Source organism: Daucus carota, chromosome 5, assembly GCF_001625215.2.
Source record: "Daucus carota subsp. sativus chromosome 5, DH1 v3.0, whole genome shotgun sequence".
In the NCBI taxonomy this organism is placed as follows: domain Eukaryota; kingdom Viridiplantae; phylum Streptophyta; class Magnoliopsida; order Apiales; family Apiaceae; genus Daucus; species Daucus carota.
Genome location: NC_030385.2, coordinates 9,321,369 through 9,348,006, shown reverse-complemented (window position 1 = coordinate 9,348,006; position 26,638 = coordinate 9,321,369). Strand labels below are relative to the sequence as shown.

At 33.9% G+C, this 26,638-nt stretch overlaps 2 protein-coding genes across 9 annotated transcripts; both read right to left on the bottom strand.

Annotated features, from left to right (window-relative positions):
- Positions 1-860: 860 nt before the first annotated feature.
- On the bottom strand, positions 861-19,961 carry LOC108223989 (uncharacterized). Of its 8 annotated transcripts, none has more exons than XM_017398496.2 (9): positions 19,822-19,961; positions 18,450-18,640; positions 17,277-17,386; positions 14,299-14,546; positions 12,366-12,527; positions 11,907-12,063; positions 8,381-8,520; positions 8,271-8,306; positions 861-1,898 (listed from the first exon to the last, which is right to left on the bottom strand). In XM_017398496.2, exons 3-9 carry the CDS (start codon positions 17,353-17,355, stop codon positions 1,095-1,097), a joined length of 1,626 nt encoding a protein of 541 aa, XP_017253985.1. In that variant the 5' UTR covers positions 17,356-17,386; positions 18,450-18,640; positions 19,822-19,961; the 3' UTR covers positions 861-1,094. The 8 variants fall into 8 exon arrangements, with proteins under 8 accessions (XP_017253985.1, XP_017253987.1, XP_017253986.1 ...); XM_017398498.2 differs by having other exon boundaries at positions 18,450-18,573; positions 19,822-19,954; XM_017398497.2 differs by lacking the exon at positions 19,822-19,961 and adding an exon at positions 19,723-19,817.
- A 756-nt stretch (positions 19,962-20,717) lies between these two features.
- LOC108222548 (heavy metal-associated isoprenylated plant protein 45) lies at positions 20,718-21,871 on the bottom strand. Its single transcript, XM_017396459.2, has 3 exons — positions 21,498-21,871; positions 21,325-21,400; positions 20,718-21,225 (listed from the first exon to the last, which is right to left on the bottom strand). Exons 1-3 carry the CDS (start codon positions 21,543-21,545, stop codon positions 20,900-20,902), a joined length of 450 nt encoding a protein of 149 aa, XP_017251948.1. The 5' UTR covers positions 21,546-21,871; the 3' UTR covers positions 20,718-20,899.
- Between the last annotated feature and the right edge of the window lie 4,767 nt (positions 21,872-26,638).

Here is a 26,638-nt window from a genome sequence, read left to right as displayed (position 1 = left end):
TTTTAGATGAATATTTACAATATTTGTTTATATATGATCAATAGTTTTACATTCTTTTTTGTTATTAATTAATTACAAATTATATTTTTCATATTTTTTTTCGTGCATAAGAAAAGAATATTATCTATATTATATTAGTTACATGATAATTTTTGTTTACTGGGAATAGAAAACAATTAAAAGTAAGAAGATTTACACATATTTATATAATTTTTTATTTGTTATCTGATTTGATTTGGAGTAAAACACGTCTATAACTCGTAAGCGCGAGGTTTAAAAGACCTACAAAGTAATTGAGATTTTCATTTAAAACATGAAAAACTTCATAGTTGGTTGGTGCCTAAATGACCTACTGAATAATTCAAATTTTCATTTAAAACTTCATGTTTGGTTTAGCGTTTGATGTTTTATTTAAATTTGTGACTGAATACCTGTATAATTCTAAAATTTTCTGATTTAACACGTTAATTACTTCATATTTGATTTAGTGTTTAATGTTTTATTTAAATTTATAAGAATATTAGTATAATTCTAAAATTTCCCGATTTAACCCGTTAATCTCATGCAAGGTTCCTCCGAATCAATTTTTAAAATCCAATTAATCATTATAAATTTTCTGTTACAAATCCAATTAATCATTATAAATATTCTGTTATACAAGTTAAACATATATATTAAATATTAATCCTGACAAAAAAATATATAATTAAGTATTATTAAAATAAATATCGTCGTTTTTAATCAATTTATCACCCGTCATCTTATTAATCCTTGATCATCACCCACACCGATTAATCACGATTCAGTTTTCACAACCATGATAATAGGTATTAACTCGCTCATTTCTCTTACAGCAACTATTTATGTTGGGAAATTGAAGAGAATAATTTGTCTTGAGTTGGTCATGATCTATTAAAATGGCTTATAATCTTAGCAGAGCCCCCAATGTAACAATAGACGGGGAGGTTTTTTCATGCAACAATAGACGGGGATTTTGGAGGTGAACATTTAAGATAACTATGCAAATTTCTGGAACATGCCTATTAATATACAAAGGTCACATGCCTATTAATTTCTGGATCTACCAGATCATCTCATTGCCTTTGGGCGGAAGGTGGTGTTGGCTGATGGCTTTGCCCATAGAATCCGATCCCTGGGGGGCGATAGTACCCGCCATTGTTGTTTTCTTGCTGCATTTGAGTTTGAGGTGCCTGTTGCAGCTGAGGTGGTGTTGGCCTTGCTGTATTCATTGTGACATGAGAAGTCAAAGGCGGAGGTGGTGGGAGGTTAGGAGAACCATATCCGTAGGGCATGAGGCTACCAGGTTGAACAAACTGATTTGTAGGTGCATTAGAAGGCAATCCAGGTGGGAGTGGTGGTGCTGCTGTAGGAGGAAATGGCGATTGCATATGGCCCGACTGAGAGATGGGCTGCATACTTGTTACTGGCAGAGCACTTGATGGCTGCTGAGATGTAAAATAAGATGGATTGTTAACTTCAGAATTGTTGGTATTGGGAGTAGACATTGGTTTCTCCAATCTAGGCCTTTTTTCTGGGGGAAACATGGATGAACCAGAAGAAAATCCAGATAAATTTGAGCCAGTACTCATAGAAGCAGCCTCTTCAGCAACAAGGGATGAAAAAACCGAAGAGAGCATCTGGGCTGAGGACGTAGAAGCAGCAAGTTTTGCAACAACTGCAGCTGCTGTAGCCTTCTTGTCATCTTCTATAGTTTTAGGAATTGCAGACATTGCAGTCTGGGCTGCTGGAGGAACATTAGTTACCAGTGGTAAAGAAAAGGTAGCTTCAGTAGTTCTGGTTGCATTAGGAGCTACTGTCGGGGGTGACATCAATTTTCCTCTCAAGGTTATCATTTGATCAAGCTGACCTCGAGCTACCTGCATATATGCCCACTTATTATGTCACTTTAAATTTTAATCTATAAGAATAATGCTGAACATTGATACGCTAGATGACTGAATTGAACAATTATGAATTATGATTATATGTTACAAGAGTGAAAGAAAATCAATAGCAACAATAGAATCCGATAATTGAAATATTATATATACAAAATCCTAATTTAATCATGACCCTATATTTTACCATTAGTATGCTCATATCCATTGGTTTTAATCCTGAATTACGAAATTTTATAAAAGTCCTTTCTGCAAACATTGGCACTATGCCAGGACATCAACAAAAGTAATGTGTTTTTTACCACCCAATATGAAAAACCTATGTTGCAGAGAACTGTAGTACATAACTTGTACTCCCTCTGTCCCATTTAATTCTATACGTTTCTTTTTCACTGTTCGACACGCGCTTCAATGCTCTTATAAAATATAGTTCTATAACTTATTTTTAAAGTTTTCTTTTTTTGAATAAAAATATAACATTCAAACTTTTATTCAGAAAAGAAAAATCTTTAAAATAAGTTATAGAACCATAATTTACGAAAGCATTAAAGTCCGTGCCGGGTCCCCGTCACCCAATGTATATAACTCAGGGTGACGGAGGGAGTAGCAAGTAGAAATCGACTCCATTTGATAAGAATATACTAAATTCAAATAGGGACTCGAGTCACATGACAGAAATGCAAACCAATGGCTAAAAGCATATGGAAGTTGAATCGTTTGCCTGCTAAGAGCATCTTCAATTCATTGACCAAAACACCAAGACAGTGCATGTTTTGGTGTAAAACCTACTCCAAAGCAACACCATAAATGGTGTAAATTTTACACCAAATGAATAGTGCGACATGCGACACCAAATTTGGCGTGAAATGTTCATTTGGTGCAAGTTTTACACCAAATTTGGTGCTTTTCAAAAGTCCAAGAATGCCCTCATGTTTTTGACAGAGACAAATTTATTCCCTCCATGTCCCATATATATCCTATTACATCCAAACAAAACAATTACTTTTGAAAAGGTTAGATAGATATGTTTTCTTATAGACAAAACTAAAAAGATTCTTTTTAGTGTAGTATATAGTGTAAATGGTTTGGAGCTGGTTTTGTGGGTTGGAGATGGTCTAAGGGAGCTCTGAGATTGAAAAATAAACTACTCAATTCAAGTGGGCAAGCATGTGCTTTTAGTTATGTGACTAGCTGCATTTTCATACCAAAAATGATAATGACACTAGCTACATTTCCGTACCAAAATCAAGTACGAAATAGACCACAAAGACAAACTTAGATGCTCCTAGTATACATAGCCGACATTTTATTCTCTTAAGAGAGTATAGAAAATACTGACAAACAACAATCATCGTTATGGAACTGAGACATAAAAAGATAACAATAAGAAGGGAGACCCATTAAATTTCTCTAGTACCTATAGATTTGCAAGATGTCCTTCAAAAATAATAAATTTAGAAACAACTGAGCTCCCCACATTAGCAAATGAATACGAGTTCAGGCAAATCTGCCTAAATGAAATATGGATGAAACTGTCACAAAAATATTTACCAACCATTATGTTCCCAAATTTGACAAGAAAATAATGAAGCCGAGCCTTCAAGAATTATTTCAAACTTGACTAGTAAAATTTGATTTATCAAAGGTCTAAGCAGAGTTCTACATGTGTTTTGTAAAAAGAGAATTAAATCAGAATTCAAAATACAGTGAATCATCCTATCAAGAATCTATAAAAGATACTATGAAATGACACAAACTAGATCACAAGATTCAAGAGCATGTTTGATGGTTAAGAAGTGCTTATACCTGCCGATTCACAATGTCAGTTTATCAGGGATTACTAGTCATTGGTCATTGGGAGGCTTACCTTACCCCTCTAATAAGATCCTATGAAATATTTAAGGTGTTATTCTTGGCGACTACAACTTACTGGCTACTGCTATTGCTGTTTTAGTGCTCTAAAATTTGAAGTGAAAGTAATAATTATGGCCAGTGGCCACGGGACAGAGTATATATAACTCTTTTTACTTGATTCTAGGATTCGGAAATAGAACTTTGTGATAGGTGTTAGAAACCTAAATTACATGATATATATTATATATCAATAATAATTTATTTATTTATTTTCCTAGTCGCAGGACCATCGACTCGACTTAACTTCACTTGCCAAGTTTCAATCATGCTTCTGCCAGGCTATGCAATACTTCCTTCGAAGTGTACTGTATGATCCTCGTAGTCCTCTCCACAAGAGTATATCATCATAAGGATGAAAATTAACTGGCGCACAAAGAGCGAAAACATCATTCATTCAAAACTGGAAAGTTGTCACGTAGTGAGTCAACTTGAATGCATTGACCAAGTACTCATAGTACTCATAATCTGTTTAGGATGCCGTCTTGTAAGTACACGAATTTGGTGGTTCCCAGTCTACTTTCAGAAACACATATGCCCCTCACAATTCGTCTATACCAGAATAGGGCATTTATCAGTAATGGTTTTTCATTAATGTCAGTTGGCATCTTGTTTCTTCACCACTTATACGAGGCTTGAGAAATAAAGCTTCATTATGCAAGTTGCCATCATATCCTTAATAAGCCAATCTATTAATCTTCTTGACACTGTGAGTATCATGTGGCCTCACTCTAACTAGATAGTTCTCTTTGTCAACATCTCAGTAGGAAAGATGCTCAACACATTGTCCACTTGTCATCATAACAGAAGCAAATTCCTTCCATTTATTTTCCTATAGCGCCTTCATAGTCGATATCTAGCGTCGTCTAAATTTTGACCGAAATTAGTACATGGGGCCTATACTAGTCATAGATAAGGCCCAGCTTCAAAAGAGCCCCGTCTCTAGTTAATCATTTGATTCCTTACCTCCACTCGTGTTGTCAAGCCATTGCCTGCTCCAAGCTAATTGGTTTAGGGGACATACCACATCCTTGGTCATGCCTTTTCCTCTTTACTTTCTATATTGCAATATGCAATGATGGAGATGGACTAATTGGGATCAGCAGAATCCTAATATTACGAGTTCCTACAAAGGATCGAATATGATGTGTACAATACTTGAATTCTTGCCTTCTCAGTCTAGATGCCACTTTGTGGTTCCCAATGAGATCAGGCATGGAAGGGGGCCACTACAAAGAAGTTCCAGAAATTACAAAGGAAGCTTCAAGCTCATATCAGTCATGGGGCGAGCAGCCACTAGGCTTAAGAAAATGGTGGGATCCATGTAAAGCCTCCTCCGAACACCTAGTGGCTAGTATAGCCTTTGTCCTGAATTTGTTCCCCACTAGTAATGCTTTTGCTGCCCTGATCCTAAATGTTTACACTTCCCTGGTTAATTAGTTGTGAACTGAATACCACAACAGAGTTTCGACAATTGACAATGAAGATTTTATCTCTATAAGAAATATCTCATGCCAGTTGATGCGAAATAGAGAAACTTACAAACTAATTTATTTTGTATTATATTATATTATATTATTAAGGAATGAAGTTGATTAAAATTTATTAGTTAGTTATATTAAGTATATTCTAGATCATAATAGTAGAATCATACAAGATTTGTTTCCTTTGTTTAACTACATTATTACGGTCTTGTTTCCTTCAATTATTTACAGTTGTAGATATTTGTCAGATGTAGTTTTGTTATCATTAGGATATCACTAGGCTTCCAAGTTATTGTGTATCTATATGAACTTTTGTAATCTTTCATTATTATATAGATATGAACATGCAAATTATTTTATATGATTTGAATCTATGGGTTTAAATGCCCTTGTGTTAGACAAGTGGTTTGAGAGACACCAGCTGTAGCCGTATTTAGCCACCAACACCACCCAACCACCACTAGTCCCAAGTCCCAACAGTTTGGCAATATCTAAATACATGTCTTCTTATATAGAATCGCGACTAATCCAGGTTCAAGTGATGGAACTTGATGGTTTACTTTGTGCTATTACACAGATCCTTGAACAATCATATCCACAAGATTCCGACTATTCAGCAGCCGTTGTTAGGAACAAAAAACTTAATATAGAACGTGAACAATCGTATGATTAAGGAAATAAAACTCTTTGAAGAGTTATGCCTCGAGTTGACAGAGCGTATAACACACTGTATTGTGGGGCACAAGTTAGTGTGATTATAGATGAGAACACTTCAGGAGATGATTCAGATGTACAAAAGGAAGAACTCGTTTGTAATCAACTTGATGATGAAATACATGAGGATATTAATAAATTAAAGTCACTTCTTGAAGATGTCAAGGAGAGTTTTAAAACAACTTACATCATATGTCTCGATGGCTTGCAAATTCATACTCAACGAGTGTTAGGATTCTGGATTCTTCTTCACTATAAAACTTGTTGTCGAGTTTTATTTAAAGTAGAGAGGAAAATGATGCGGGACATGGAATCAATAAAAAATTCAAATATGCTATCCGTTATTATTTAGTAATAAAATTAATTATAATTGATTAGTTATTTGGGTTATATTATAAGGAACATTGTAGATTACGGTATTAAAATTCATAAAAAGATTTTTTTTTTCCTTTTCATTAATCACAGTTGTAAATATTCATAAGAATTTCATAATCATTAGGAAATAACCTGGCTTTCAAGTAAAAATATATCAACATAAACTCTTGTAAACTTTTCATTACTGGATTCCAGTCGATATTATATATTGATTTTTTATATGTATTGAAACTGCTGATTTATTGTGTTTCTACCAATACTCTACAAACATGGGACATTATAATTCTTTTTACCTTTTCCCAGCCCTTGTCCTCCATCTGCCCATTAATTGGTTGATTAGTTTTCTGACTTTTCTCTCTAGCGATAATTCCTCTCTATCCAAACAGATCAGGGGCGATAATTCCTACTAAAAACCTTAAAATATAACTGAATAACGAGTAACTATCAATTACCCTCGCACAAGGACCAAATAAATTATGACGGTGAATTGCAGGGAAAATAAAGATCAAATGGACTTGAAAGAGGTCTCGGCTCTTAAAGAAAAAGTTGCAAATGATAAGTAGTAGTTGAATGCTCCCACCAGCCTTCCCTTCTTGTTAGCTTATTAAAACCTATGCTAACTGTTTTTTGGTCCTCAACAATTCCTCTTACTAAATCTAAGTTAATTTGGCCACTATATCCTGATGCTAACATCTAGGCGATTCAACTTGCATTACAAATTCCCAATGATGTCAACATGAAAACATTGAGCGGAAAATAATTATTCTCTGTAAGTACATGTTCACACAAAATTAGAGAAATAAGAAAGGCCCCAAAGGTTGTTGCACTGAAATTGAGCACCCCACATAAAATACATATATTATAATGATAGTGTATAAATTAAATTTTATGAAAGCCAAGATATTTCACACAAGTGTTCATATGAGCAGGAATATTGTTATCAAAATTTAATATCCTACATCTCATTCAGATTAATCAAATTATGTAATTGTATTATATAATAATGACTTAAAACTACACTTTCAGGTGAAGTTACCGGAGTGTTGCTTACAAACTAAAGTAGGACTTATTATCTTGAACCGTCTTAAGTGGATGGGTTTTGGGGGAGAATGGCAGAAAGAATAAATTGTCTTTATCAGAAAGGGACGTGACACCATGATACAGTGGTCCCCTTTGTTCCCACACATTTCCCATAGGTTTTCATTATTACAATCGTTAGGGTGGTTTTAGAGTGGCCGAAAAGCATATTAATGAATAAGATACTATAAAGTGAATAAGGGGGAACAAGCAACTTGGAGTCTGTTATGGAGATATATAAACATACAAATTCCCCATAATACTAGTCTGAGATTCTTATTTATGAATACAAATTGAAGGTTTTGATAGTTTATGACAGCTGTAGTAGTGCAAGCTCATCTAATGCAGTGGATAACTTATAAATGGTATCACGCTTTCATCTTCTTTCTTTTGTATATATTACCAAATTGCAACTTTTATGTTCACAAGCTTGACTGTTGTACTAATAAAATCAAGTGATTATCTTTGGAATTACTTGATCTATTCCTATTATGAGAAGATTATTTTCACACAACCAAGAAAAGTTTTCGATTAGCAATAATAGTGGACAATCTAAAACAACTATGCACATTAATTTACAATAGCTAAATTATCAAATATATGCTAAAAAGTACCATTACATACTCATATCCTCATCGAGATTTTCAATCGAACAAGTTTTAAATTACTAAAAAGTAAAACATAATCATTTGATCTTCTCAAATATCTTACCAGCTATAAGCACATAAAAAATCACTACTTAAACTTCACACTTCAACAACTAAGGAGTGAGAGAGAAAGAGGGCTCTACCTGCAACTGAGCACGTATACGTTCCAGTATTGGCTCCTGGAAAAAATCAAGGTCAGTGCACAGACATCATTTACAGACCTCTATGCCCATATTCTAAGAACAAATGGTACCTGTTCTCCCAATGCATCTTTAAGCTGGGAAACCAATGCACTCCTTGTTCCTTCAGCACTTTCAAGTTGATTGATACACTGCTGGAGTATAGTTTCCTGCTCCTGAATATCGTTTACCAAATGTGATCCCTGCATATTCGCTGGAATTGACAGAACAAAATTTAACAACGGTAGGTTTAGGTTTAAAAGTATTGTAAACGAATCTTCAGCAGATGTACTTTGTTTAGTTAAAAAATTTCACAGTTGCCCCTTTGTTCATCAACTCCAGTTTTACTAAAATGCTTGAAGAACTTAAATGCTAAAACGAACTATTAAAGAAACAATCGGGGCAAGCTTAATTATATATTTAACGTTAGCTATGCTCAACATGTGCTAAAGTGTATGCATATGAGAGAGCGCATTCAGTTGATGTACAAAACTAGCCCCTAGTAGTCAAACACAATACTCATATGTACATCCAAATTTAATAATCTATTAGGGATAGTAGGAGCACTTTGGAAACATATAATAACTAATACTAAAATAATATTAAAAAGAAAAACTATTATCTCTAAACAGAGAATACAACCATAAAGACTTTTCAACTGGGGTTGATGTAGTCAGATTATGTTCAATTGTTCCAGAAAAATACTTGAATAGTCTTAAATTAATAATAATCCTTAAAACTTGTTCCCAGTAAGAACTCTCTACAACATATAATTAACCTAAAGACTATATTATTTGGCCATTGGTCTTGCCATCTACAAAACTCTTAGTCAAGTTTTCTCCGACAAGGAGAGAATAGTGGGGAGTCTGGGGACACAAGTGTAAAACAATTTATATATCCTATATACTTTTGTCAAGTCAGTAGACAAAAATCTATATATAATAGTTAAGTGTGGAGTCTGGTTGAATAGAGAAGTATTTAAATTATTTATTAATAGCTTGTATCCCAGCAATGCAGTGGACATTTTAATATTTCCCCCAATTCACATTTTATGATTGCTTGTGTTTTATTAGATTATGCAATTATTATAAAGATTGCCCATTAAAAGGAAAGATCTGCACCAAAATCAAAGATTATGACACATGATGGTGAGTCAAACAGAGTTATAAACCAATCAAGAAGGGAAAGCAGGGCAAGCACTTAATCACAAAAAGGGAATGGGAAAAAAAAAATTATAAATAAATAAGAAAATCTTTGTAGTTGATTTTCCTTTGTGATGTTTTAGTATAAACAGGGAGCAAGCCTATTGTAAATGCAACTTTTTACTTCTCTTTCCTTCTAGTATATTTTGTTTTTCTCCGATGTACTCAAAGTTTTCCATTCAATAAAAAAGTCGACACTTCTTGGTATGAGTTTTTCTTGTATATATATCATTATTTTCTCGATGATGCTTAAAATCTGTTCCAAGGGGCAGATGTATTTGCCTAATAGACATGAATATGTGGTGCTAATGCTTTTATATGACTTGAATGTTTTCCTTAATATTTTCAATATCCTATAAACATTCAACGTCTTTTATATTGGAAGTAACTAGTAAAACCTATGTATAAAATTATGTGCACCGCACATTCATGTCTATTCAGAACAGCCCTTTAATTGAGCCTCTAAATACAAGAAAAACTCTTCTAGGAAGCGAAGACAAACTTAAACTTGATCAAGTTTGGGTACACGGGAAAAAAACAAATTATGGAAGTAAGGAAGTAAAACTGGCATATACAAGAGGCCTGGCTCCTTAAAAACATTACAAGTGAAAATTAATTACAAATATTTACTTATGTACTTGCAATAATCCTTGTTATTATGCCCTTGCTCATCGTTCCCTTCTTAGATGATTCTTGCTGAATTTATAATAATAATCCTCCTGGCAACTCGATTCATCACCTAGTGCAATTCTCCCCGTTTGATGAGCAAACTTGGCAGTCTTTACAACAGAAAAACACAAAAGCAAGCAGAAATTGGGAATAATATATTAATATATAAAATAATATATATTATTAACATAATAATAAAATAAGCTATTGAATTCCCACGTATGAAAGCCAAGCTCATCATCCAGCTTGAAGAAAAACATGCACTCAGTGCCATAGGAATCAAGGGTACTTTCAGGTGTACCGACCCGTTAAACTCGTTGACGATCTATATAAGAGGAGTTCTACTAGTGAAATATACCTATAATATTTAAACTATATTAGCTATTTGAAACTCACTCTCACTTTTAGTGTTTCAATAATGTCAATCAATTAAAAAAAAAATGCCATCAAGACTCTTCTCCTAGTAAAGTCCCCACTTTCCCCTAGTTATACTTTACGAAGACTTTCAAGGTGTGTTGTGTAATCAGTCTATGGATAAATTATTTTCTCCTTTCCAACACTCAATCTCTATCAAAACAATAGTCTAGCCAATTTCGCCTTTCCCTCCTCTCTTTTTCCCTGGTGCAATTTTCAGTTTTTTAACTGACTGCAATGTTCATTTTCTTAGGTTGTCTAGGTTACCTTAGCAAGTTCAGTTTGTTTTGGAAATGACTCCCAAGTCAGATGGTTCAAGGACATTAAGTGAGGGCTTTGATGGTCTGAGGACATAAGGTGATGACTTAATTACACAAGTAACAAAAGCCACAAAACAAGACCAGACAGTTTACTATGAGATTGTTTTAAGTGTTCACTCTCATGTATTGAAAACTACCTTATCCATCTTCCAAACAGGGACCTTGTGAATGATATGTCGCCTTGGAAGGCCTAGCATGTCACAAGTTCGCAAAGTCACTTGCTTTAATGCCAAAAAAACCAATTAACACCAACTAATACCTAAATTTTAGAGTAAAAAGTTAACCTAAACTATTCTAGAGTAAACAACTCACCCTAAACTTCCTGATTAAGTTCTTGTTTTTATTAATCTTTTATTTGTTAATGTAATGACAAGATGTGATCATATAACAGGGTTAAATGAAATCTAATCCCAACTACTGTGTTACAGTGGCAACAACTATTATGTTACAGTTGCAACATGGCATTAGTGGGTCAAAGTCAAACGTAATATATATTTGCGTGAATTATCACCCTTATCCCCTTGTTGTGACTCACCTCTCCCTCGTTTCCTATGTAACAAGACCATGCGATGAGTGATAGCCATTTTTTATAAACCCTCGATAAAATCTATACCCTCAATAAATTTGCACAAAGATACGGACATACATTATTCCTATATAATTAAATAATTAAATCTTAGGTTGTTTAAGTAACAGCAATGATACTCAAGAATGTTAAGAGACATGAATATTAACATCTGTTATTCTTGTGCTGAGGACCTCATAGTGAAATTTAAGGAACTTATATTTCTTTTGGTGTTATTTTGGTCATTTGTTTTCATACAAGATTACATTAGATATACTTGATACTCCTATCCATATTTATGGCTAGAAAAACAAATTCAGCGGGACATCTTCAAAAAACCAAATAAGATGAACAACAAAATTCATGTACATGGACTTATCTTTCCAGTGCTGTTAAATTGGATATAGATAAATGAAACCATGGGACATACCTTGAGAAGACATGCCTTCAGCATTTCTTTCAATTTCCCCAGCACGGAGAATTGCACTTTTAAACTTGTTAAAGGCATCTTGCTCATTAACATTTTGATCATTTACTGTTTGAAATGATGTTAATATCTTTTCAGGCATAGCACCAACAGCCAATTTCTGAGTTGAAGATAACCAAGAAGATAAACAAAATCACAGTTAAAAACTTAATTATATAGCATAATTTAATGCCAACAAGCCTAACACAACCTATGTTACTCGGACTTTTCATTTTGCCTCGAAGTACTTGTGTCGGACACTCGACACTCGGACATGGAAACTTGGACTCGGACACTTATTTTAGGCCAAAAACATGTACATCTTTCAAAATAGTACCGAGTCCAACACATGGACATGTATCCATGTCGGAAACTTCTAACTGAGTCCGAGTAACATAGAATACAACGTAAATACAAACTTACAATTCTTAAAAAATGAGCATCCCTCTTCACTATCTTAATAGGATCTGAACTGTCTACATTGCTGGCCACTGCAGGATCTGAAGGAAGATTTTTACCCAGAACTGCATCTTTTAAATTCTGTACCCTAGATCCAAAAACCTTCCGCTCTTCCCAAATATCAACCTGACAAACAAATTGAGAGACGAGTTATCATAATTATTATAAGGCCAAACAGAAATGAAAAATAACTGATAATGAAATGAATATATGGAACACCCACTAATGCAAGTGGGAACAGCAAACCGAAACTGAACAACTGAAACAAACTCAATTTTTAGCAAATTTGCGTCTGGTTCGATTTTTTCTGTTCGAAGCAAAACAACATAGGGTTTAATTTTATCGGGAAAAAAAAGGATCCAATTGAACTTTTATGAATATACACATATATTTGATGTGTGATAGCGTAGCTATACGGATGATACATGGTGTTTGAAAAGGCTTTTAATCTGCTTCTAAGGGTAAAAAGACGTACATTTTCCAACTTATAAGTTACTTATAAGTTAAGCCAAACACCACCAATATATATATATTACTAATATGCTATAGTGTCTTGATTACTCAGCTAAGTGTCAAAGGTACTTAAACAGTTTGGTTTCCAAAAATTTGAATTTGGGGTTTTCAGTTTTCCAAGTCAGTTCGTTCAGAACTGAACCGAACATTTGCTCACCATTAAATGCAAGTCACACCAAGCTATGCAAATAAAGACGATAGTGTAACAAAAGTGATTCTGTTTTTCAGTTACTTCCATTCTCTATTTACAGATTAATGAATTATAAAACATTTGCCTTCTACCTAAAAAGAAAAAGTGCACAAGGGATGTCAATTTCAGCAGAGTTCCTTTGTGCATATTCTTTCTTCTATGTACCTAATTAAGATTTGTGTCTAGAAAAAAATTGCATTGTCAGCATGATTGATTTGCTTACCATGTACCTAAGTAAGCATTTGTGTCTAGCAGAAAATGCATTATAGTTGGCCAATCAATTCTTGGTCCTTAAAAATTTATTAGTTGGTCCAGTGACATCTTGAAATGTTAGGAGGCTTATTGGGTTGATTTTTGATCAAAAGTTTCTCTCCCAAAATTTAGTAAATTACACCCTCATAAGTAACTGCAACCTATTCATGTGAATAGTAACCCACTCAAGATTCAACAAGTAATATGAGCAAAACTGATTACTCTTATAAATCGAACTTTCAGCTGTAAAAGACCAAGCATGCACGTCATCATGCCCAGGATTAGGATGCATTCGCACAATCATGTCTAACCTATCATTCTTGTCTCCAAGAAGATCCCCCTTCCTTACCAAGTCTATTAATAACAAACTCTCTTATGTTTTGTATAGTTATTTGAAGTTAGGTCCTATATTTTATCTTAACACCCTGCATCATAGAGGAGCTTGAAACTAAAATCATATGCCACTATCATATCTCAGTCGAGCGGTTGCATTATGTACTGGAAGAAATAAATGTTGTACCTATATAATGAAAAACTTATCAAAACTAAATATACTTGAAGATACAGCCTTACTAATCTGTTAATAAGTGTCACTTTTGGTTAAGCATTATATTAAGACTAACATCCAAAGGACTTCAGCTATGTCTAATCATGACTTCTTATTCGAACAAGCGGGACAATAAGACACAGACTGATATCTAGTCCCCCAAACAGTGTGTTCCTTAGTGCCAAAGGCTATATGATGATTCGAATAATATACTTGTAGTTTCATCACACATTCGGTGTAGACTTTTATCATCTATAAGTTCTATAAATGTGACAAACTGATATGTAAATGGCCTTCAAATGATACCATATCGATGCAACAATAATTTCATGATTTGCTTTCTAGTATCTATGCTACAAAGACATAGTAATCTCATGTATCGATGAGAGACATACCAGTCTGGAGGCTGCTTTCTTTCCATTTTCATCACCTGTTCCGTAGACATTCTTCAGAGCTGCAGGAAGGACCTTCAAAAATTCATTTACAAACTCGTTGCCTTTTCGTCTATTGTTTTGCAATATGTCATTGGCCAAGTATAGAAAAGAAACACGCTGATCCCTCTGAGCAGATTTAAATTGTTTATCCCATGACTCAACAATTTGCCTCGCCTTCTTACGATGAGTGATGCACCAGCGGGATAAAGCTGATTAATTGTTAAAAGAAACACAGAAAAATTCATAATAATCACCCAAACTAATGGAGAAAACCGTATGCAATGACGACATCCTCAGAATTTATTGCACAATATAATTTACTAATTTACTGGTGAAATATTGTGAACAGATAGAAGACATTATGCCGTGGAAACAGAACTTCAATCTGGACAAAGAATATATCCTCGGACCAGCCATGATTTACCCCACTTTGCTGCAACCTAAGGCAAATATAATTTCAAACTCCACTGCGGCTGATCAAGAAGACTTAGAGCATATGCAAAGAAATATAATTTTTAGAACAGCATGCATGCTCTAGACATATGTCTCTCACTATTTCATCTGGTTTTTGGTTCCTAGACAAAAGAAAAAATTGTTTGCATGATAGACAAGAAAAAAAAAAAAGAGAAAAGATGGATTATAAACTCCTTATACTTGGAAATATATTACCTTTCTATTAAATTATAATTTATATATATCAGCGACAGAGAATTATAATAAGGGTTAGCTAGGTTTTGAGAAAAAACACTTAATTACTCATATTTCCAGTTATACATATCACATCCACCAACTTTTATTGGCGCTACAGAAAAACACCCTTTTGACTGAATCCCGTCTATTTTGAGTCTTTTGACTGTTACCGCCTATTTGACAGATGTAACGTGTATATTAGAGACAATATATAGAGAAGTCATTGTTTGATTCTCAGAAATGAAGTATGCAAAACCCCCAAACACAAAACCTAGATACCTAACTTCCACACTATCTGCTTCAATCCATGGCAAAAATCATAACTACTAACTGAAACATGACGAAAATGACATCATTGTCAATATAAACATCAGATAGTGAAATACCAACCATGTCTATATTGATGATCTTAAGTATTGATGATCTTAAGTAGGCCTTTTGATTTATTTGGATAGAATAATTTTCAATGTGAATAATAATAATAATAATCTATCTATACTATAATATAATAAGCCAACATAAGTTTAATTTGTAGTCGTACAAAATTTTGGTTTGGTCATCTCCTCTATAACTACAAGTCGGTCACATGTAGACTTCTCTTACTCTTACAATATTAAAGAGTTTTATACCGTTCAAATTACAAACACTTGTGATGTAATACAAGATAAAAAAAACTCTACCATTATTCTTTTAAATATAATTTATATATTATTTATATACTATATTATAATTATAATAAACCGATATTGATATAATTCGTAGTCGTCCAAAAAATGTAATTAGTTGGTAAATATAATCTGGTTAAAATCTAATTCATTAATACTAAAATACTAATAAGATGATGTTAAAATTTAAATTATAATTAATAAATTACGAATTCTACACCCGCCCGTGCTTCGCACGGGTTAAAGGCTAGTAATAATAATAAAGGAAATAGTGATGGAAATTTCAAATGGGATTTCTATGTGGATGAGGACTTCAGAATGTATGTAGAAAATTTTCAAATTCAAAAAAAAAAAAAATCAGTTCAGATTCATAGCAGGTTATGCATTACACATCATCCAGAAGAACATATGCAATCTGTCAAGACGCGGTTAGATTTGTCTTAAAATGTCAATGATGAGTGGATGCACACACTACGCAATTGTCCATAAAAAGGAACACTGTTTAGTTGACATTTTTCGCTCTGATAGTGTGGGGGATTCATTTCCACAGAACGAGATGGTGGTAAGTTTTATGTAAAAGAATGCATTAAAAATCCATGATGCATGCCAAATTTCTTCATGGTATCAGGCCATTATCTATTCAATTTATTGTGCCAAGCTTCTTCCGAAAATCGGTTATTCTCTATAATTGCTTGTTTTAGCGAATTGACAAGTTATACATCTGTACTTTTAATTGTTTGGCACTTAGAATTTTTTCTAAGAGGGGATGGAAAGGAGGGAGAGATAAGAGAGAATAGGTGGATGGGAGAATTTGTAGCAGAATTGTTTAATCACAGTAATACTCGGATTTTTTTTATGAAAGCTGTACAGAAATAGTGCATATATATACAATAATACACAGAATTCAGTCGAAAGGATATTCTCCGGAGCACCAATAGAAGTTGTGGGGGTGTAATATGCAATTACTGAAAAAAAAGTAACGAAGTGCTTTTGCCTCAAACCTGAGGGATGCAAAGTGCAAATAACTCCATATATAATACATATAGTCTATACCAACTACAAACTTTTATGGAGCACAAGTAACACAGATTTTAATGTGAGACTTTCCATGTACTTGCATGATGAAGTCTACATAAGCAACACATATATTTTCTTTACCTAGTATTCTGCATACAGAGAAGGAGCAAATGCAAATGATGTGTCAAAATGTGTAAACTAACAGAGAAATTTCTGGCCACCACCTGCAAGCATGAATACTAAAGTACGAAAATATATGTCGCATGTAGATATAACTACAGTCTCCTTGAAAAAATAAAAACTACAGTACAATAACATCATCCTTATACAACTATTTTATTTTACCTTTTTAAGCTTCTTGTGTTTTTATATATTATGATTTTCTATTCTTAATCCCATAAACTTTGGATAGAAGGTGATATTAACATAAATTAATAAGATAACAGATCAAGTATTCTAAATAAGTAAATGAAAAACCAGCTAATCATGAACCTAATTCTACGAATTTCAGCTACAGATAACACATTACTCCAAAATTTAGAACCAATACTCCACCAATAAGGATACATTCTATACTTTGCTGAGAGCTGTTAAGTTTTGACAATTTATTGGCCAATATCTGTCCATCAAAGATGTCTTCACTCATTCTGTTTCAGAAATCCTAGAATTCAAAATACCTGCAACACATTTTTAAGAGTGAACATTTAAAATAATTATTCTTATATAAATCAACTCTGAACAACCAACATGGTAACATGTACCTATTGTTTGGAAATAAAAGGAGCTAGAAAAACAAGGAAAACATCAACCTTTCAGATTGAGAAAGGTCATACAGATTTGATAAAAAATTAATACCAAATATAAAAAGATTAATGTTCTGAAATCCCCAATATTGTAAGTGAAACAAAACGACACAGAAAGAATTCATATGGTGTGTTTATACTCTGAAGCTTCTGAGGTTGTGTCTATGTGACACATCTTTGAGACCCCTAGTGCCATCCTAGCATTAGTCAATGTAGACATTCATCTACAAGATATCTTAGGCGTACCAAACAGAACCTAGAATAGAAGGTAATATATCATCTTTTAAGGATCTTTTTCCTGTATCTTTTAATGCAAAAAGTTTTGAACTATACAGGAAGGGGCATGTAGATTCCAAGTTTCCAACTTATAACCATTGGTATTGATAGGAGATGGAAGGAGCTTTACCATAAGACTATCCAAAAGGTAAGATTTTTACCAATGCGCAGATGAGATGACCTACGTTTTCTACTAAAATGATGTATACTCCACATGCAAATAGCTTAACTCCTAGTGGTACCATCTCTGCTGACTCTTTATTCTTTCCATCTACTAAGTTAGCAAATAATTACCGATATGAAATTGTTGTAATACTTAATTACCTACATAGCTCTAGACACCCAAAACTAGAGGCAAAACATAAACTTTACAATGAAGGACTGGGCGTAAATCACAAAACACTAAATTGCAAACATACCAAATTAATTACTCAGTTGTTTTGGTATATAGCTAAGCTAATCAGAAAAATTTCGCAGTATAAGCATGCAACAGTTCAATGACCAACCACTTGCAACATATAAATACACTGATAGACATAATATAAATAAAATTGAAGGCCTTTCATATTCAAACCCTTAACAAAGCTTGGTTTCACAGAGGAAATACTGTATGAACAATAAATTAGGGTTTTGGAAGTCGAAAATTAGAGTTCAATCTTACATGAAATTATACGCCTTCGGAATTGTAATCACTTGGAGTATTAGCTTGGTGTCTATTGGGATAGGAGAGCAAATTCCGATGCCTCGTTTATTGAAGAATGTTCCCCCTTTGCATAGCGGCTTGGCTGTGACCACAATATTAAAATTAAAATGGGCTACACATATATGAACTTTGGCCCAAGTTCCAACCCCCTGAAATGGCATAATTTTATATTAAGATTTATATAAAAATAGCAAAAACAATAATTTCTTAAAAATGAAATCTAACTTTATGTCGATGAGATTTTGATTATATATATGCATCAACGGAATCCATAGTTTTATAAAATAAACATACATGCATCTTAAAAAACTTGTTACATACTACAAAAATGTGTATCATTAATTTTATGCTGAGAAATATGGATAGTTACATATACAAATACAAAATCTGTTAAGTGTTTTACAAATACAAATTTTATCATTAACCTATATATTTTTAGAAGTACATATATTATTATTTGTCGAGTCTAGTATCCAAGACTCTTCGATGATTAGCGAATCCATGTGTCCCGTGTTGTCGTATCCAAGTATGTACTTCATAGGGTATATATAGTATTAAATTAATACGTTCCTCCAAAATTATAAATTTCAATCAAGATTCTAAAAATCTATAGGTGCGTCTAGATGGTTATAAACCTTTTCATGATTTGTCAAGTATTTCTTCGCAATTCACAAATTAAAACCCATTGACAATTTCAAATAGTTAGTATTGTGTGACCTATTCTGAAGACCCCCTAGACACATAGTTGAAGATCCTAGCATCACTTGATGCAGACGTTTATTCAAAAGATAAACCCGCCATACCAAACGGAACCTATGGTAGAAGGTACTAATTTATTTCAAATCTGATACAATTTTCGATACACTAACTTTATAAGTGCACGGAGAAGTGGGATGAGAATTCAAATTCATGAACCTTAGCCAACAGGAAGAAGCCTTGCCACTAGGTTATCAATGAAACCTCAAAAAATAATATTATTACCAATACTTATTTGAGATACCCCACCATCCTATCTGCTAAAATCTTGAATACCCTGATAACAAAAAAACTCAAACAAGCATAAATACAAAATCGAAGAACTTGAGTCTACACTACCAAGTAGCAACATATACAAGAAGAAAATAATGTTCTACATACAAATGGCCCAAACAACTATTAATACCAACACATACAAAAACATGAACTTTATAAATGAAGGACCCAATATTATAAACTTGAAGCAGACACATACATATGCAAACATATGTTCATACAGCTACAGTTCAAGGCCTTTAAAAATTAAAACTAAGACAGAACATGGGTAAAAGTTTAAGGTTTCAGGAAACCAAACCTGAAAATTTAGGCTTTTGAATATATAAACAGTTGGAGCATTAGTTTTGTATTTTATGTATGTATAGATCTTGATGGAGGAGAGTGAAAGACTGGATGTTGCAGTCTTGTAGAGAAGCTCTGGGCTGGTTATTGGATTTAAATGGGCTGCGAATAATTAGGCCCGGTCATAATTTATTTTTGGGAAAAAAAATTCTGAAAAAAAATTTTAAAACGGATATCAAATATCTGACAATTCGAGTCAAATACGATCCTACAGTTGTGGTACCTATTCGACTCGACTCAGTTTCACCCCGGGCAAATATCACGAACATGGTGCATAGAAATTATCATCAAGTTTTTACAATAATTAATAACACATTGTCTTGCAAATTTATAAGATTTTTTAAACAAAACTTTAGCTATAATATTCTTATACGGATTCCAAAATATTGTAATTCTCAGAAAAATCATTTTATAAAACAAATAAATGATAAATATAATTATATAACAAATTATTTACTATTTTATTTTCCTGTGTTTGTATTTCATTATTTGTTATTAATAATTAATAAATTTATTAGTTATCGTAAATAAAATTAAATTTTTTTTGTAATGAAAAGTAAAGCCGGGTTTCTCCGAAGATCTGTTTTTTTTTATAAAAGATAGGGATCCGCATTCTAGTTCGAATTTATGAAAAACAATCTGATCACATACTCAATTCGGTTTCTGCTCAACCCTATTATTTTACACGAATACCCCACCTGGAAATTCTGATAATCTAATTTTTTATTTTGATGTGAATGGCTTAGACTTTGACTATTTATATAGGGAAAAAAGGTTACTCACATTTTCATCTGATTATTATACAACTGCTTCCGTTCTTTTTTCGCAGGAGATCAGAGAAAGACTAGAATGTAGATGGCACCAGAGAATTTTATAAATCATGGCTACACTAGTTTATTTTTGCATCATGTATTAAATTGCTACTTGAGTAAATGTTTTAAATTCAAATATCATGATGTTCTGTTATACTAATTAAGATATATAAGAAAAGAAGCAAAATGGTTTTGAGAGATAGACTCCATTGGTCAGTGCTGTCACATTATGCTGCAGGCATGGACATTCTCAACACTAAAAAGATCAGCAACTTCATCTTCAATGACTGTGGAGTTAGGAAGGCCAGTGGGTAAGTATCCGTGAATGCTTTCGTTGTGGCCATGCATATAGTAATTATAGCTGGATGTGAAATTTGATTCATCAAAGTACTGAGATGCATAAGGATAATACTCATCATGGTACGGGTATGGCCAGAACTCAGCTTTTCTTCCTGTTCTTCTCACAATCTTCAGCACCCGCCTCTGATCGACGTATCCTTTGACAGTTACCTTTTGCTTGTCCATGTCAATTTCCAAGGTATCCACACCTGCATCATGCTAAATTCACTAAGATTTTGTCCAATTTACTAAGTGTGACCAGGAACAGAGTCACAGAGATGTAGTGAAGTGTAGAATTGTGCCCTTGCCGTTTAGTTTGGCGATTGCTCTTCTTATTCTTTTTTCACATCCTTCACAATCCATATGGACTAATAGTTCCACAATCTGTCCAACAATACAGGGGAAATGTAGGCATGTTAGACATATGATTTAATGTGAAGAACAAACAAAAGCAGTGAATTTCTTAAGAGGCCCGACTTACAGACAACGCATTTGACATCTTGGATTGCTTGAAACATCGACCCAGCATTGTCAGCGATGGTTGGCTCTGTTGATCAGAGCGTCAAAACCTCCCTATGCACTGATTTTGTTGATATATCATGTAGACCTGAAATCAATGAGCTTTACTGTCTTTTTTTTAACTTAGTCACGGAACTGTCTTGCTGGTACTATATAGCTTATGACTAGGCCTCCAACATAGAACGAAGATTCCCCCTATGCTAGTACATATGCCAACATGTTGCACAAGCTGGAAAAGGAATGTCGAAATTACCAAATAATCTGTGATAATTGTCTTTCATGGTACTCAAAGATTCTCTCTAGTGATTCCAAACCTTTGCTTATTAGCAGATAAGCTTCTTGATACATTTCTCAAAGACTTTGATATTACAAGTGGTTGCTGAGGAGGTTAAACACTTGAGCCAGCTGCTAATCAACATAGGTAGTTGATGGTATAAGCATTGCATTCTTCTGGCAAATAATAGAGTGGAATATATTACACTCATGCCACTGGCAGCCTGGCAGGCGGATATATATATAGGTAAGGGCATCTCCTGTACCTTTCAGCCTCTGTTACGCACCATCTTTTTGTATACACCAATGGCGATTCCGATGATGTGAGTTGGTCCGGTCTACTGGTGGTCCGTCGTCACACAGCAAGGAATATATACCCTGACACTGAGAAATAATTTAAGAACTTTAGGGACAAAAGTCCTTGTATTGTTTCAAATTACAGTCGATCAATACCCTTTATTATAAAGCGAAACCACGTTTCGGTCGAATATCGATATCAAAAATACCAAAATTTGGTCATCTTATGTAATATTTAATTATTATTATTATTATTATTATTATTATTATTATTATTATTATTATTATACACTTAAGTATTGTATTATCATTAAAAGACTTATATTGGTGAGGATTTTATAATATTCATGAATTGATTAAGATATTATAATTAAGACGAGTTCTATAGTTATTAGGATTTTATATTAAAATAAAACGTACTATTTTGAAATAAATTCATCTCATAACATGTATTCTGAGAATATTATTTTTGAAAAATGAAATTTAAACATAATTAAATATGAGTACGTTAACGTAACAAGTTTTGTATCTCGACAATAATAATTTAAATAAATATATCAAAAATATTAAATTTCTAATAAATAATAAACTTAAAAAAATTATATAATCTCGCACGGGTCATAAACTAGTAAAACAAAAGAATAAAACAGACTTTTTTTACATGTTCCATTTCGGGTGAAGTACCAAAATATCCATATTTTAAACAAGAATACCCCAAATGTCTATAGGCGGAAGAGACTGCCCAAAATAACCAACCGGATGCGCTTGCTAGACATGCGTGGTCATAACAAAGAATACGCATCTTGTACTTGCGTATATCCATTAGCAAAATTTTGACTACGCATCCTAGTAATGCGTGTTGAATATGCCACTGGAATATTCTTGTATGACAGGTGCGCATCACATAAATGCGTGTATCATAAAGAAGATGATGCCAAGCAAAGAAGGATCTCAAATTCTCAACACATAAACTAGATGCTTGACAAAGAGGAAAGAGAAGAGATGAGAGGACAGGTGTACAGCACATGAGCAGGGGATGCAATAGATTGAGAAAGCATGTACGCGCATCTCAGACATGCGGGAACAATTAGGTAAAAAGGACAATTTTCTTGAATACTGATATTATGGACATGTGTCATTCAAAAATATGTTATTTGAGTCATTTTCTCTTCCATTTCCATTCGGATATATATACAACAGCGTCCGCCACCTATACCAACTTTGTAACCAATGGGACGACGTGATTGCTTGGATTCACAGCGGAGGAGAATACTCTGTTAAATAAAGATATGCTAAGTTATCTAACAGTAACGCATGAGGGAGTGTCTGGGACAGAATATGGAAGATTAAAATACCTCCGAGAATTCGACTGTTTTTATGGAAGGTGGTACACATAATACACATAAAATCCTTCCCTAGTTTTATGTTAGGTCCAATCAGACGTAGAAGGGGGGGGTTGAATACGTCTTACCAATTTCTTCGATTTAATTTAATTGCGGATAATCTTTGTTTCAGTCCATGTTAAATCAATCGTAAATAAATAACTCCAGCAAGTCGGGGAATATTCTTGTATTAGAAATAATCCTCGGGTGCTACAAATTCCAACACAAGTGTCGGCTGCAGAGACTACAATCCACTCTAATACAAACTCTCGACTAAAATGATATTCTAACTTTTGCTCTCGAGAATGTGTATAGTGTGTGCACTTTACAAAGTGTGTAGTTGGTTTTCAAATGAAAACTCCAAGCTCTATTTATAGACTTTTCAACAACTAACCATGGTTAACGAGTTCGTCCAGGACGGATTCGTTTCACCAAAATAATTCTAACTCCATATATTTACCAAAGATGCGCCTGTTGTCAAGGAGTCAAAGTTGGCGCCCCATGTGGTCAAAGATGGCGCCCAGATCAATATATCCCTGAGAATGTATAACTTAGAAAATAATTCTAAGTTAAACACCAATAGCAACTCTCTGGTCAAACTTTGCGCTTTGACTAGTTGCGCCCTTCAGTGTATGTGAGTTCACCAGATGACTTAGAAATATTTTCACATATTTAAGATTGCGCCAACTGAGTTTGATATAGTCAGAGGCGCAACTATTGACCAGGAATGGTCAAATGTTGCGCTTGACTTCTCCAAGTGCCATACTCCCAGTATAAACACTTAGAAAAAAATTCCCTTAAGAAAACTTGCGCATTGACTGAAGTCAAACATTGCGCTCCCACTGTCTTCTCTGTAAGTAGCGCGATTTTTGACTTTTATTTGGTCAAATCTTGCGCCTTCTCAGTGTATTGGTGTAGTGGAGTACTTAGAAAATTTCATGAATCACATTCCAGCATTACTTATTTAATATATATATATATATATATATATATATATGTATAATTAATTGTGTTTAATAAATTTCTTGAATTATTAAATTTCAAGTAATTCACAATTAATACATATATATACAGATATATATTAATAAGTTCTTTGACAATTTTCTGGAGCAGCTCGATTGACTTGATCAATTAATTCGTTGACCGAATTCACTTAATACTTTCGTATGTTCTAACGTCCTGTGCACTGGTCTGGTTCACGAACGACTCGAACTGAAATAATTCCTTGAATCCTTTTGCTTGATAACATACTTGATCAGTCATTCCGGGTTAGATGTTGCTTCGATAGATTTGATTATAAATAATCAAATTAAATATACTGGAATCTTCTGGTCTTTGATACTTGATCTTCAGTCAATCTTGATAGCAGAAACATATTGAACTTTATTCTTCACTGAGGCTTGAACATATTAATGAACTTCTTTCAGTGGACGGATGCTCGTCTCAGATATCTTGATTGTCTTTGTCTGTTCGTATCGAATCTCCAACCTGTAGATTCCTGTATTATACTTACGTATTGTTTCCTGTCTTTTGTTGTGTTGAGTTATCGTAATTACATTTACGTTACATTATGCTTTACAATCTCCCCCTATTTGATTGTTAGAGTTCGACAAGCAAATCCTTTAAGAGGATAACTCAACTGACACAATGAAAAAGCATACTATTTTAAACAGGAAGTAATACTAAGTACAGTCTGGATTATATCTTACATTTTCCAGAAATCAAAAGTAAATACAAGCAGCCATTGTTCCTCTAGCCTGAACTAATCTTTCCTTGGTTTCTTGGCTCTTGCATTAATCAGCTTCTGCTCAGCTTTCCTCTTTGCAGCTTCCTCTACTCTCTTCTGAGTAAGCTTGTTTTCAATCTCTTCAATCCTTGCTGTAATGGTACTCAGTGCCACTTGCTCCAGTGTATTCTCAGGTGGAGGTTGCTCTAGATTTTTCTTCATCTTCTCTAAAGTTTGCAGGTGAACCATCTTCTTTAACTTCTTAAAAGTGACATTCATCTCCATTCCTTCAATTTTCATAATGATCCTTGATGGATGAGCACGAACTCTAGAAGTGTTGTGAACAGTCTCTACAGCTTTTCTTATTTCCAGAAGATCAATCAAATCTTTGAGCACACTCTTATCTTCTTTTACCACTGACCACTTAACAGCTGCAACTGCACGAGTGATTCTTTTGGAATTGAGTTTTCCAATCTCTGTGAGTGGTATAGCAGTGACTTCAGAGTCTTTCTTCTTCTTGAATAGTACAGATGTAGGATTGTAAGTGACAACAGGTGCATTTGGATTTTCAGGAATTTCAGGGTTGAGTGGAGGCAGTAGATATGGTGGTTGACGATTGATGGCTGATAAGTCTAAGTCTCTCAGAGCAGCAAAGTTCAGACGATAAGCATATAACAATTCAGCAGTTAGTCTTCCCTTGCTAGTCCTTGAGCACTTCTCCCTGACTTGAGCTTCCAGATATTTCAGTATACGAGGATTGTATGTTGATAATGCTTCATCAGTGAGTCCAATACTCTGAATCATACCATCCTTGAAATACTTGATAACTGAAGGCTTGTCATGAATTTCAACTCCAATATCAGATATCCAACCTTCCACCATATCTCTGAATATTTCATTATGCTTTCTGCCGGTTGAGATGATCTTGTTTCTTACCACAAACAGCTCAGTTAAAGAAAGATCTCTGAGAAACTGACTTGACACATGCTTGAGTCCATGGCCTTCTCTCTGTAGCTCAAATGATATGTTCACCATCCATCCTCTCCTGGGAAGAACAGCAACAGACACAGTAGAAATGATATCATTTAACACCTCGTGATAATCATGTAAATCCTTGTAGTTGTTCCTGAAGGAGTCAAAGATATCTTTTACTTCGTCATCATCATTGTCTTGAGTGACCTCTGGGAAATCAAACACAGATCTAGCAGCATCCCATTCAGCTCCATCTTTATGTAAGTTGGCAAGTCTCCTTTCCCTTCGAATCCGTCTTTGGTTTTCTAACTTCTCCCTTGCTCTCCTTTGCTCAGCATAATCCCTAGCAACATTAGCAATGTCTTGTGGATTTGCAATTTCAAACTCTTCAACAGGAAAGATGTCATTGTGATATGCAAGTTCATCAGCAAAGACTTCAGCGTCTGGGATTTC

Bases quoted from the DNA above. Each gene is read 5' to 3' on its own strand.
- LOC108223989 (XM_017398496.2), bottom strand. From the start codon at position 17,355: ATGAGTGAAGACATCTTTGATGGACAGATATTGGCCAATAAATTGTCA. The intron at 8,307-8,380 runs GTACCATTTGTT...GATTTTTTCCAG, and splicing joins AAGATGCATTGGGAGAACAG to GAGCCAATACTGGAACGTAT. The intron at 1,899-8,270 runs GTAGAGCCCTCT...GCATATATGCAG, and splicing joins GTATACGTGCTCAGTTGCAG to GTAGCTCGAGGTCAGCTTGA.
- LOC108222548 (XM_017396459.2), bottom strand. From the start codon at position 21,545: ATGCTGGGTCGATGTTTCAAGCAATCCAAGATGTCAAATGCGTTGTCT. The intron at 21,401-21,497 runs GTAAGTCGGGCC...ATTGTTGGACAG, and splicing joins AGATGTCAAATGCGTTGTCT to ATTGTGGAACTATTAGTCCA. The intron at 21,226-21,324 runs GCAAGGGCACAA...AGCATGATGCAG, and splicing joins AGCAATCGCCAAACTAAACG to GTGTGGATACCTTGGAAATT.